The sequence below is a fragment of the Vollenhovia emeryi genome, unplaced genomic scaffold, assembly GCF_000949405.1.
Source record: "Vollenhovia emeryi isolate VEMERY1.0 unplaced genomic scaffold, V.emery_V1.0 DF939211.1, whole genome shotgun sequence".
NCBI lineage: Eukaryota > Metazoa > Arthropoda > Insecta > Hymenoptera > Formicidae > Vollenhovia > Vollenhovia emeryi.
In genome coordinates this window covers 487,884-499,248 of record NW_011967155.1, presented here as the reverse complement: position 1 = coordinate 499,248, position 11,365 = coordinate 487,884, and the positions used below count along the sequence as shown (strand labels likewise).

Below are 11,365 nucleotides of genomic sequence, written 5' to 3'. Positions count from 1 at the left end.
CGAGCCAAATTCGTCACGGCGAACGTATCATCTTCACTTTCCGTGCGTGCATTATTGCCGGGTCATTAATGAAAATAGCATCATGGTGCACGATATCCTGAAAATACCGACTATTGAAAAACAAACGATTGGAATCTCACAGAGCAACGAGAATTAGCAAGTCTTTTTACTGTTCTCAAAAAAATTATGAAAACTCGTGTTCTCCGGGAAAAATTGTAAAACAAAATTGCAAGATACAAAAGTCGTATATTTTAAATCGCAGATACGAATTACGTTGTATTATAATCTGTACAAGACGACAAATTATCCGACTACACATTTCATAAGGCAACTGCAAAAAGTCCAGGATTGAAATTCCCGCAAAGTAGATTTAATTAATTGAAATTCAGGTGTACCGCGGCGCGATAGTGACACGAATTAGCGAAAGTACAAGCCTGTGACGCAGCATCTCGAAACGAACCGAATACTCTCGAGCGATATTTAATCAATCGCCCGGCCCAAGGATATCCGCTTCGCTTGAAACTGTCCGATAGGGGGAAAGTCCTCCGGGTCGAGCCGGCGTAGAAGGGTGGCGTCGGCGTCCCTCATGACGCAGGCGCCGCGACGCCTCTCCGACGCCTCGTCGACAGGAAGCTCTGGGTCTGTCCAGCTCTTTGCGCGTCTAGAGACTTCGCCCTGCGCTCTCTCTCTCTCTCTTTTTCTCTCCGGCTGCGTATCCATTCACGAAAGCGACCCCCGACGCGTCCGGAATCCCTCGAGTCTTCGCGAAGACGGCAAGCCAGGACCCGGGGACGTTCACGTGCGTCGTTCTCTGCGGCGAAATCATCCCTGGTCTCGGCCGCGGCGTGAAAGGGCGACGTTCGTTCCGGGCAGCTTCGCTGGAAACCACCGCGATCCATCCCGCGACGTTGATTCGCACCCCGAGTTCATTGTCGCGGATCTCTAGGTACCTGCCTCACGGTCCAAGTGTCCGATCAATTTCACCTTGCAATTTGCATTAATTTCTCTTTTATCTTGGTGTTGCCGCGAGTATAACCATCTTATCTACATTCTACATACGATTTCTTCAAACTGCTCTTGCGATTGTACTCTCGATTTGTGCCAAATTATGTTTTCGCGTGTAATGTGCTCAATTAATATATTACGTGTATGTTAATGAGAGAGAACGTTTGATCCTTGTAATAATCTGGCACCTGTCGCCTCATTTGTCGTTGCAAATGCAAGTGTCCCACGATTCCTACGTTAATAGTTAATCTTCTTCTCTTGCGCATTCAATTCAGCGAACGGTTGATTTCTCCGACGATATTCAAGAAGAGAGTTAAAAGTGTTTTTTCGGGGCCAAAGCAGCCCGGCAAGCGAAGAGGCTCCGGGATCAAAGCAACAGGTAATACTTTGTCTCATATTAGGACTCTTTTCTCGTTTACTTCTTCCCAACAGCTGTTGTTAGCCTCTCCTTTTCATTCTCTGTCACATAATTACGTCCTCTAGTCAAATGCATGTAGTCAAATAAATAATTTGATGATTATTAAAACTAAAATGAACGAGTTGCTATCTTATCGCTTCAATATTTTTGGCAATTATTCCAGATTTAATAAAATCAATTAATTGTCGAAATTATTGAAAGGAAAGGCCTTTCTATGTAAAAAAAGTGTTCTGATATTTCTTTGAGTAATAAATTGCTTGCATTCATATTGTTTTAAAGGAACGTTTGAAACACGCGAAAATTAATTATCAAATAATTCTGTATCTGGTATAACAAAGTCGAGGTTGAAAAGAAGTTGCAGGATCTGAATGATTTTTCTTTCTGTCCGCGTATCTTACGAACGTTCATTATTTGTCCCGGTTATTTGAAAAGTAACGACAATAGACGGCAATTAAGTACGAAGTCTTATTGGCAGGCTTAACGAATGAAATCGAAGCACATCCGAGTTACTTTTGTAAGTTTGATAACGAATTTTTCACTTGGCAAGTAGGTTAATTACATTGTAGGTAGAGATCGCGTTACACAAGGAAAAGTACGTCCTTTAGTGGAGAGACGCTTTGTCGACAACAGATTTTTCTTCCCGATAGAACCGCCTGCACTCTACGGCGTAAGCAGAATTTCTAAGAGACGTGTTTATTTCGATATTGATAGTGCGCGCATTTAGCCTTGCATAAATTTATTGGAACTATAGATTACCTCATAGCACGAGAGAGAAGAGGGGGTGGGAAGGCAAAGATTATCTTTTAAATAATAATATTATAGTTTATGGATGAAAGCGCCGTTTATTTTTTTTATATATAATCCCCTCGTATGCTGCGTATTAAAAGGCCATGATATTTTTATCGAAGCCTGCGCACTACTCGCGTACATAATATTATTGAGCAATGCTTTATATCAGTTTTATGTTACAAATAAAGAAATGTAGATGATATCGCGCATTCTAACACTTATCGCGGTGAGAATAGCCTTTACATTCATTGCAAGCGGAATCGAATGGTTAAATCGTAATTTAGTAAGGCGTTAAGAAAATGCAATTACGACGATGCGGTATCATTCGACGTGAAATAACCAGCAGGAAGACATGGGCCCGATGCCGGAGGCTTCAGGATCTGGGATGGCCGACGAGGAGGATTACTCGACTTTCGAGAATAAAACCGGCCTGGCCGAGGACATGAAGTTTTTGGCGAGTATGCCGGAACTCTGCGACGTGACATTCCTCGTCGGTGACACCAGGGAGCCAGTTTGCGCTGTGAAAGCTGTACTCGCGGCCCGAAGCAGGTTTGTATAGAGAACACCTTCGAATCGATACGCATGGAACAAACGAGTTCAACTGAGATTTTCATCTTTCTCAATTTACAGAGTTTTCCATAAAATGCTGTACCAAACCCCGAGCCCGCAGCGCAAAAAAGAGCCGCCGGCGCGAGAGAACAAGATCCGGCTCTTTCTTAAACGCAGCTCCGAGCCGCTGTTGAATTTACAGAATGCTGCGCAACAGGTACTCGACACGAAATATTACAATTAATATTACAATTTATCGCTAACAAACTTACCGTTTACATCGGTTAATAAAAAAAGAAATAATAAGTGCAGCCCAATATATTCACAATATATCAAATTGCCATGAAGATCTTTCTTTTAATTTTACTAGTATTTTTTAACAGCTCCTTGTCCAATTTTCCTTCAAGTCGATATACGTGTATATATTAATTGCAAGACAGAAAGAGCCAATAATCATTATGTAAATAGCACATACATAAAATCGATATGAACAATTTCTCAAACTAAGAGGCGAACACGTTCGATATGCAAAGCCCAATAATGGTCGTTCGTGTCTTACGCTCTGTCGAGCAATTTTAACTTGGGGAAAACTTTTTCCAACTCTTGAATCAGTTCTGCTAATTAATACATGAAGCGGAAGAATTGTACGTCTCGTTGTCAGCTAGCCCGAATATAGGCACTTTATTGAAGCGACAACCTTTCTCATTTCTCTTGGGACACGTTGCATATTTATCGTGGCCGTCGCCGAAACGAATCTTCCGCTTTTATCAGGATAGAAATAGTAAGTGTGCGTTTGTATGTGTCGTGTAGCGGTCAGGGTTCACGCAGCAACTGGCCCCCATCCAAGAGGTACTTAGAACGTACAATTTTACATACAGATCGAAATCGTTTCCATCCCATATCTCGGGCCCCCTTTTCCCACGTTTCTAATTGATTACTCCTCTTTTTCTCTTCACTGATTTCTTTCTCTTCACTGCACTGCGATTTCGCCTCACGAAACCATTTAGAGGAGCTCTCGTAGGAGACCACTTGAAGTTTGTGCATTGACAAGTCGATGTTCCTTCGCTGTCTTGACCCTTTTTACTTGGACAAACGCTCTTTCACCTTGATTGTACTTTTTCTCGTCGGACAAAGATAGACGATCCTCAAGACTCAAATCGTACTCAAACATGTAATGCACACGATTATGGACTGAACTGCGCGCTAATTCCATGTTTGGACTTTTGCATGACCGACTGAATTATACTTTCGTAGTCGCCAAATCCATTATAGATGTAGATTGGCACGATTACGGTATTCACTATTTCAGCTGTCATATTGATTCACATAATCCAACCAAGCGAACGAGTTGTAATTATTGATATTGATACAAATCCATTGTCAAATCTTGAGACAAATTACACAACAGGATGTTCAACAGAATATAGAAAATACTACAAGTTTCTTTAAAAAATATTCATAGCGCCTGAATGTTCGCTGGGTTATTAGTTAAGCAATATACTCTTAATATGTTAGATGCACAATAGCTAAAATTTTGCACTTGATTAAAACGAATATTACTACAATGCCCATACATACATAATATTTGACATATCATTTCTTATCTCATAATTAGTGAATTGGATTTACTATTGCGCTAGTCTTTACGAATTCCCATGCAAGTCGCTTAGCACGGGTATTCGACTTAAGCTTGAATCTATCCCCTGTTTCTTCGTTTAGATCTTTAGATTTCACTTTTGTATCGTAGCCGCAATCTCATCAGCATCATACGCTGATCATCGAGGAATTCGAGCCCGACGTCTTCCGGCAGTTGATCGAGTACATTCATACGGGATGTGTGACATTGCAGCCTAGGACCTTGCTTGGTAATCAATTCATTATACAGTATATATATCTCTAACAAGCCAATTAGAATGTCTATTATTTGCCGCGTGGATTAATCATCACCGACGAGTAGTTCCTGTCATTATATCTTATCCGACGTTCGCGATCTAAACACATATAAAGTAAAAGTTCACGCGGTAATTCCACGTACTGAAAAAAAATTCATTTAACATTTTATCTGTGAACGCGATGAATGATTGAGGAAATTCGATTTCGATGGATAATAATTATTTTCCCGCAGGGGTAATGAACGCTGCCGATTATTACGGATTGGACGAGCTTAGACGAGCCTGCGCAGGTTTCGTTCAATGTTGCATAACTGTTGACACGGTCTGCGCTTTGTTAGCATCAGCCGAGCGTTATATTCAGTATAAATGCACGAAATCTTTGGTTCAGAAGGTAAACTCGCATTTAACCGTAACGCTTCTCTAAAGGCTCGAATGCTTTATTTTATAACTTAATTAATCCAAGATTAATACGAAATTCCTTGAAAAGGTACTGGAATTCGTCGACGAGCACGGAAATGAAGTACTGAATTTAGGATCTTTCACATTACTGCCGCAACACGTTGTCCGCCTGATCCTCGCCCGAGAAGAACTACGCGCGGATGAATTTACAAAATTTCAAGTAAGCCTGACATAAATACGTTAGCAGCATCTATTCGACGTTCATGCGATGCTTCCGCAAGACTAACTGCTCGCTTTCAGGCCGCACTGATGTGGAGTAAAAAGTACTGCGACAACAATCAAAATACACCGCTGAAAGACGTAATTGGTAACTTCATCGAGTACATCCAGTTTCACAAAATCCCGGCCACCGTATTGATGCAAGAAGTGAATCCGTTGGGTCTGGTACCGCCGGAGATCATCATGAATGCCTTGGCTTATCAGGTGCGCGTTGCTTTTCCATATATCTCATTTGAAATCGTAAAGGATGAGTCGTTGACGTAATCAACTTGCATTACGGAAACGTCTCGCGCAAGTTCGATACGGCTGCATAATCAGTTTCTTTATGAAAGAATTTGTTGCAGGCAGACCCAACCAGTGTTGACCCCAGAAAATTCTCTCCCCACAGAGTGAGGAGACAGGGTCGCAGCATGTCGGTCCAGTCGTCGCTGGATCCGTATGGCAGCATCACGACCTTGAGCTCGAGCGGCTCCGACGCCGGATCGGATCAGAAACAAAATTCTGGTAGCAACTAACCTCAGGCCACGGCCGCACTGATCGCGGCCGTTTCGGACGAGCCTCGACGAACCGAGGATATTTGTGGCCCCGACGAAAGAGCGGCGCCGGCAGACGATGTTATCGCGCAGGAAAAGGAGCAGAAGGAGCGACAGCGACCGCAGCAGCAGCGGCAGCAGCAGCAGCAGGAGCAACAGCAGGAACAGGAATCTCAAGTTCAGGTTCATGCGGAGCAGGAGTCGCAGCAACCGCAGCGTCCACCGCAGGAACAACAGAAGCGGGAAGAAGCGCAGCCGCAATCGAAGGAGCCGGGTCACCTACAGCAACAGGTTCGTCAGAAGATAGAGAAGGACAGGGAGCAACGGAAGCTTCAGCAAGAACAAAAGCTGTTGCAGCGTAAGCTGGAACTGGAGGAGCAGCTGCGCCGTCAGATGGAACGAGACGAGGAAGCGTTGCAGCGAAAACAAGAAGAGGAGAAACCGCTGCAGCAAAAGCTGATAGATGAGTTACGAAGAAAACTTATGGAGAAAGGGAGAGACGAACAGCAGCAAGTTACGCGGCCGAAAAAAGAAGCGGAGCAGCTGAAGAAAGAAGAAACGAAGCGTCCATCGAAAGGCGAACAGCATGCGCAGCAACAGAAAAAGGTGGACGACAAGCAGCCGCAACTGCAGAAGGCGGACGAACAGCAACAAAAACGCAAACAACTGCAAGAACCGCTGGATAAAAACGAGCGAGCGAAGCTGCGCAAGCAAGGTGAGAAAGCTCAGCTCGCGGACGTGTCGGGTCAGGAGTCGCAACAGCAGAAAATGGAGATGAGAGCGCAGCCAGAAGATCAAAGGGCGCAGCGGCGGAAGGAGAAGCCGCAGTTGCAGCAGCCTGGGGAATCGCAACAGCAGCAGCAGCAGCAGCAGCAACAGCAGCCGCAGCCACGTGAAGAACAGCAGGGAATCCGACCACTCGAGGGCGGTGGACTTTACATTAGGATAGTGCTGAGGCACGAGGATCGCGCAAATCTGGTCTGGTTATACAAAACGCACATATTCTAAATTCCGAATGATTCGCCTCGTCGCTTCCGTCTGGATATCTCGAGCGACCTCGCGGCTATACGGCTCTACGACTCTATCCATCCATGTTGAAAGGTACCGTGAATGCGAGACGCAATGCGTTTGCCATTTAGGCGCGTCGCAGCGCTGCGCATTTCGGGGTTACTTAGTGTCTCAAGGGGGGCATATCGGCGTTTCCTTTAACGTTCTAATGTCGACGCGCGGAGGTAACGCGCGCGTCGGAATATCAACTTGGTGCATGTAATCAGCTTCTTCTCCACGGCGCAAGCAAAGCTTTAACGGTGCATCCAGCGTCGCAATCTCGGTAATCTCGATATGCCACTTCTAGATGTAATCAATCAGAGGATTCCGTTAGGCTCGGTCATCCATGATCGTGGTGGGGGACAATCGTACTCGTGTTATTGTTGCAAGAGGAAATATGTGTTTGTTAAACGTAAAATGTGCAGACGTAAATATGTGCATGTAAACAAAAGTGCATCCGTCGCTTCCTCCGCCATGCTTTCTCTATCGTTCGACAGGCACGCAGTTCTGTTCAGTCAAGTGGATGCACCATTACGAGCAGATAATGAACATGGATTAGTTAAAATACGTGCATCTAAAAATCCAAGTTTCTTTTGTACTCGTAGTATATTTGTTATTTGAATTTTTTAATTGTTAGCCTCTACAAATTTATCTCGAAAAACTGATATTTTTTACGACTTTTAATTTACCATAAATTATACTTATTATGATTCATGTTTTATCAATTTTATTAAACTATTTTCATTGTTGACCAACGAAATTGCATTATCGTCAAGCTTTTCGCTGTGGAATATATGTAGTTATAATGATGATCTCAGAGAGATATACGCTTGTTGAAAGTAGATCTGATATTATATTATAGCCAAGAGAGAAAGAGAGAGAAAGAGGCGGGAAATATACATATATTCTATATGGTTTCTGAGCAACGTGGCGGCGATTTGACAGTAACAGATGACCGTTGGAGAGCACGATGTTTTGCCATAGGCGCTTCCCTGGACATTATTACACCCGACGCAAGACATATTCATTTTTCCACTCAGTTGCACCATCAATTATCAGAAAACCAGAGATCGCGGTGAAGCTACGGTTCGGTGTAAAGAAAAGTTCGGTAGTAAAAGAAGTCTGAATACTCGCCAGATAAATTTCGCTGAAACGAACGCTATTGCCGGTAGTTTTTAACAAGTAGGTGTAAACGATGCATGCAGCTGTAAAATAAGTTATACTTCAGTCTATTACGAATAAAGAATATGCACAAAAGTTACGACACGCACGCGCGCGTCCACAGTAACGTTAACTATCGGTCCGGTAGAGTTTATAGGAGCAGTTTAATTTTTAAGCTTTAAGCATAGATCATAACGCCACAACTGAACGTGAAAACTAAAACGCAGCTGTCGCCTCTGGTAATGTTTTATTACTGTCGCATGTGCAGCTTGTTTGCGTAGATGTGTCAAAGATATGTTTATAAATGTCAATATATTTACTTGTCTATGTACCGTTGTCTGTTTGTGTGCAGCGACATTTCTATTGTTTTATACGTAAGAGATGTATGTACAAAAAAAATATATATATAACATCGTTGAGCAGCCTAAACGGCGCGAACTCCTCATTACAATATTAATCGATAGTGCGATCGAGCTGAGTGTATGGATAAAGTGTGGCATAAAGCATCGCGAGATTATTTCTCTTCGTTTCAAACTAATTAGCATTCGATTGATACTAATTAACATGTTCGCTATCACCGACGCGCAGGCGCGTCCAGCTATGATTTGCGCTTGTGTCTCTGTTTTTTTGAGCACTGAGATAAATTTTCAACGCCGGAAGTTTTATACAGCATGCCGCCTCACTAAAATCGCGCCTTAAGAGAATTGTGACGAAACGTTCCTGGCGAAAAGATGAAACGAGTAATTAGTGATAGTGAACGTGTTAATTCAACGATTTCTTCAGCGATTTACGGATGTTTTACGACCGCTTCGGCTGTGTTTTTAACAAAAATATTGTAATAGTATCCGTTAGTCTTCCCGTCTACTGTTATTTTACGACACAATGCACCAGAGAATCAATCTCTCGACTTGACATATGAATAGCATATCATATCGTTGTAACTTTTAGTTTAAGTTTCCTTTACTAATTAAGTAACATTTACGCGTCTGATTTTATACATATCCCCGTGTAGGATGTATTCTATGTAAGAAGCGTGCTACGCGTCTCTTCCGTTCGAGGGCGTAGCTGTGACAGAGAAGAAGAGAGACGGGCAAGTCTTGTGGTATAAAGTTGAAGCCGTTAATTCGCTGGCGATCGGTATAACTCTACCTAAAAGTTCGATCTATTTACTGTGATATGCCGTAGCCAAATGAGTCCAACTGTGAATAAAGAAAAAAAACGTGATGTCAAGAGAGACGGAGTTCTGCAGACCTTTACCTCGCGACCGCGAAGTGTCCGCGCGAAACCATATTAGGTACGACCAGATGGTGGGAAAAGGTAATTCAAATCGCCGACGTACAAAAGGCGCGTATCAACGCGCGCGCGTTTCACTCTGACGTCGACCTTTTTCCTTCTCTTTCCTCTTTTTGCGTAAATACGAATCGCCGCCGCACGTTCAACACCTGGATTACGTTATTCTCGCACCACCGTATCCCCGCGCGGGAAACGTTGAGTGGTCAACGCGGTGATAAATCGCAGACAAATCATCTCGAATAAATAGCGAAAGGTGTTACGCGCCAAAGAGATCGATGAATATTATCATGACATTTCGCACCCGTGCCTCCGCCGACCTTGTTCTCCCCACGATCGGCTCGACTCGTTACCAGCGTCAGATGGCAGGCGCATCACAAATAATTATCCTTCCAGCATCCCGGCTACGTTTTATGACGTAAGATATCGCGAGATTTAGTCCGTACCGATCTATCAATCGTGCCATCTGCCATTGAGGCTGCCCCGTCGGTGTTAACGGCCTTTCAAAAAGGCTTGATCACGCCGAAATACCATTCACAAGCGCGGCGAAGAAAAACTCACCTTCGAATTCTATTATAGAATTATTCTGCACCGGCGCGTCGATTTGATGTTTAAAACGGCTCATGCGTAAGTACAAAAAAAATTGTTTATAATTGCTTTGATTATGACGAAGACGACGGAGATAAAATGCCCACCCGAGTATCGCTTAGCATAAAACCTTGCTTTTCATTGATAATATAAATGAGCATAATGTTATCTAATTATTCGTAAGAATATCTATTATAAAAGAAAGTTTCCTGTTATGACACAGAGTCCTAATATGAGACAGCGGGGTTTTTATTAAATGATTAGGCATCGTCATGTTGGTTCCACCATGAATTTATTGTCCTGGAGTGAGATCTGTTTAGTGGAAAATTCATTGTTAGATTGTGTAATCGCCGCGAAAAGGGAGTGCGGTTAAATTTGGATGTTGAAAACCTGCCGTCTCATATGAGAAACCTTTCTTACAACAGGGGACCTTCCTCTATAGATACAGAAACCGCGATCAATAAATCATGGGTAGAAAAAACAAGTGGAAACGTACAAGTGTCCTGTACTTTTCCACGAACGGCCCGCAGTTGAATTTCCACGATCACATTGCATGGGTAAAATCTCGAGAGGGAAAATCGATTGAGTCCTATCGAAATTTTATTAATGCCCACGAAATGGAATTTATAGAATTCATTTTGCTGTACTTTTCCGCGCAGTTAACAATTTGTCTGTTCGTGGTGTGACAATTATAAACTTTTCAAGTCGAGCCGTAACAGCTGCCAGCTACAACGGAATCGCCTTGACCGTCGGCAATTAATGTCAGTACCTTAGAAAGAATGACAAATGCGGTACATAATGCAGATGACGATTATCAGTTTGCTCTACTAATACTAGTGACATTTATCATGAGTATCGTACCACTTGTCAGATAGTCAGATAGCTTCATGAATCATCGTGCATCACCGGCGAGTTTCCTATAAATTGTCCAGATATATCGGGAAAGCGATTACAGTCAGTTTTCGGATTTTGTGTCACGATGTCGTTCTTCATCCTCGGATTCATATCCTTGCTGGCGTTCGCAGTCGCCCATAAAGATCTGCATTATGCCGGCGATAGGCGAACTACCATGGTTCACTTGTTCGAATGGAAGTTCAACGACATTGCCAAAGAATGCGAAGATTTTCTCGGTCCGATGGGCTACGGTGGTGTGCAGGTACGTACGAACAAACGCTCATAGTGTTTGCGTTACATAAACTATATACGTGTGTATAATTTTTATTAATTCGGGTTGCAAGTCTTTTACTTTTGTGCATACAATAATATTTGCTTAAATTAACTTAAGTCAATGGCACACGATACTATTTTTCATACTGGATCGCTTACGAGAGCCAATTAGGATGCAGAATGTTCGATCAGGTGACTTAAGGTAGTTCTTTCGTAAAATCAGTTATGTGAGAATTGTTTAAAATTTT

The 11,365-nt window shown here is 42.9% G+C and overlaps 3 protein-coding genes across 6 annotated transcripts in view; all 3 read left to right on the top strand.

Moving 5' to 3' along the window:
• Window positions 1-479: 479 nt before the first annotated feature.
• LOC105561115 (serine-enriched protein) lies at window positions 480-5,926 on the top strand. 4 transcript variants are annotated; one of them, XM_012010812.1, is made up of 10 exons: window positions 480-946; window positions 1,281-1,384; window positions 2,556-2,761; window positions 2,843-2,978; window positions 3,572-3,610; window positions 4,509-4,626; window positions 4,887-5,044; window positions 5,141-5,272; window positions 5,353-5,535; window positions 5,664-5,926. In XM_012010812.1, the coding sequence occupies exons 3-10, from the start codon at window positions 2,565-2,567 to the stop codon at window positions 5,844-5,846; spliced, it is 1,146 nt and encodes a 381-aa protein (XP_011866202.1). In that variant the 5' UTR covers window positions 480-946; window positions 1,281-1,384; window positions 2,556-2,564; the 3' UTR covers window positions 5,847-5,926. The 4 variants fall into 4 exon arrangements, with proteins under 4 accessions (XP_011866202.1, XP_011866204.1, XP_011866205.1 ...); XM_012010815.1 differs by having other exon boundaries at window positions 482-946; window positions 5,680-5,798; XM_012010813.1 differs by having other exon boundaries at window positions 485-946; window positions 5,676-5,926.
• On the top strand, window positions 5,847-9,306 carry LOC105561124 (mediator of RNA polymerase II transcription subunit 15-like; the record flags this gene model as incomplete). The annotated part of the gene is made up of 1 exon (XM_012010850.1): window positions 5,847-9,306. A coding segment is annotated over one exon (1,026 nt), but the record flags the coding sequence as incomplete, so codon positions are not given.
• A 1,558-nt stretch (window positions 9,307-10,864) lies between these two features.
• LOC105561114 (alpha-amylase A-like) overlaps window positions 10,865-11,365 on the top strand; it is a 9,932-nt gene continuing 9,431 nt past the window's right edge. The window contains exon 1 of the mRNA XM_012010811.1: window positions 10,865-11,106. Coding sequence (XP_011866201.1) covers window positions 10,930-11,106 — 177 coding nt within the window. The 5' untranslated portion in view covers window positions 10,865-10,929. The remainder of the gene's footprint in view (window positions 11,107-11,365) is intronic.

Bases quoted from the DNA above. Each gene is read 5' to 3' on its own strand.
- LOC105561115 (XM_012010812.1), top strand. From the start codon at position 2,565: ATGGGCCCGATGCCGGAGGCTTCAGGATCTGGGATGGCCGACGAGGAG. The intron at 3,611-4,508 runs GTACTTAGAACG...TTTGTATCGTAG, and splicing joins AACTGGCCCCCATCCAAGAG to CCGCAATCTCATCAGCATCA. The intron at 5,536-5,663 runs GTGCGCGTTGCT...TCTTTATGAAAG, and splicing joins TGAATGCCTTGGCTTATCAG to AATTTGTTGCAGGCAGACCC.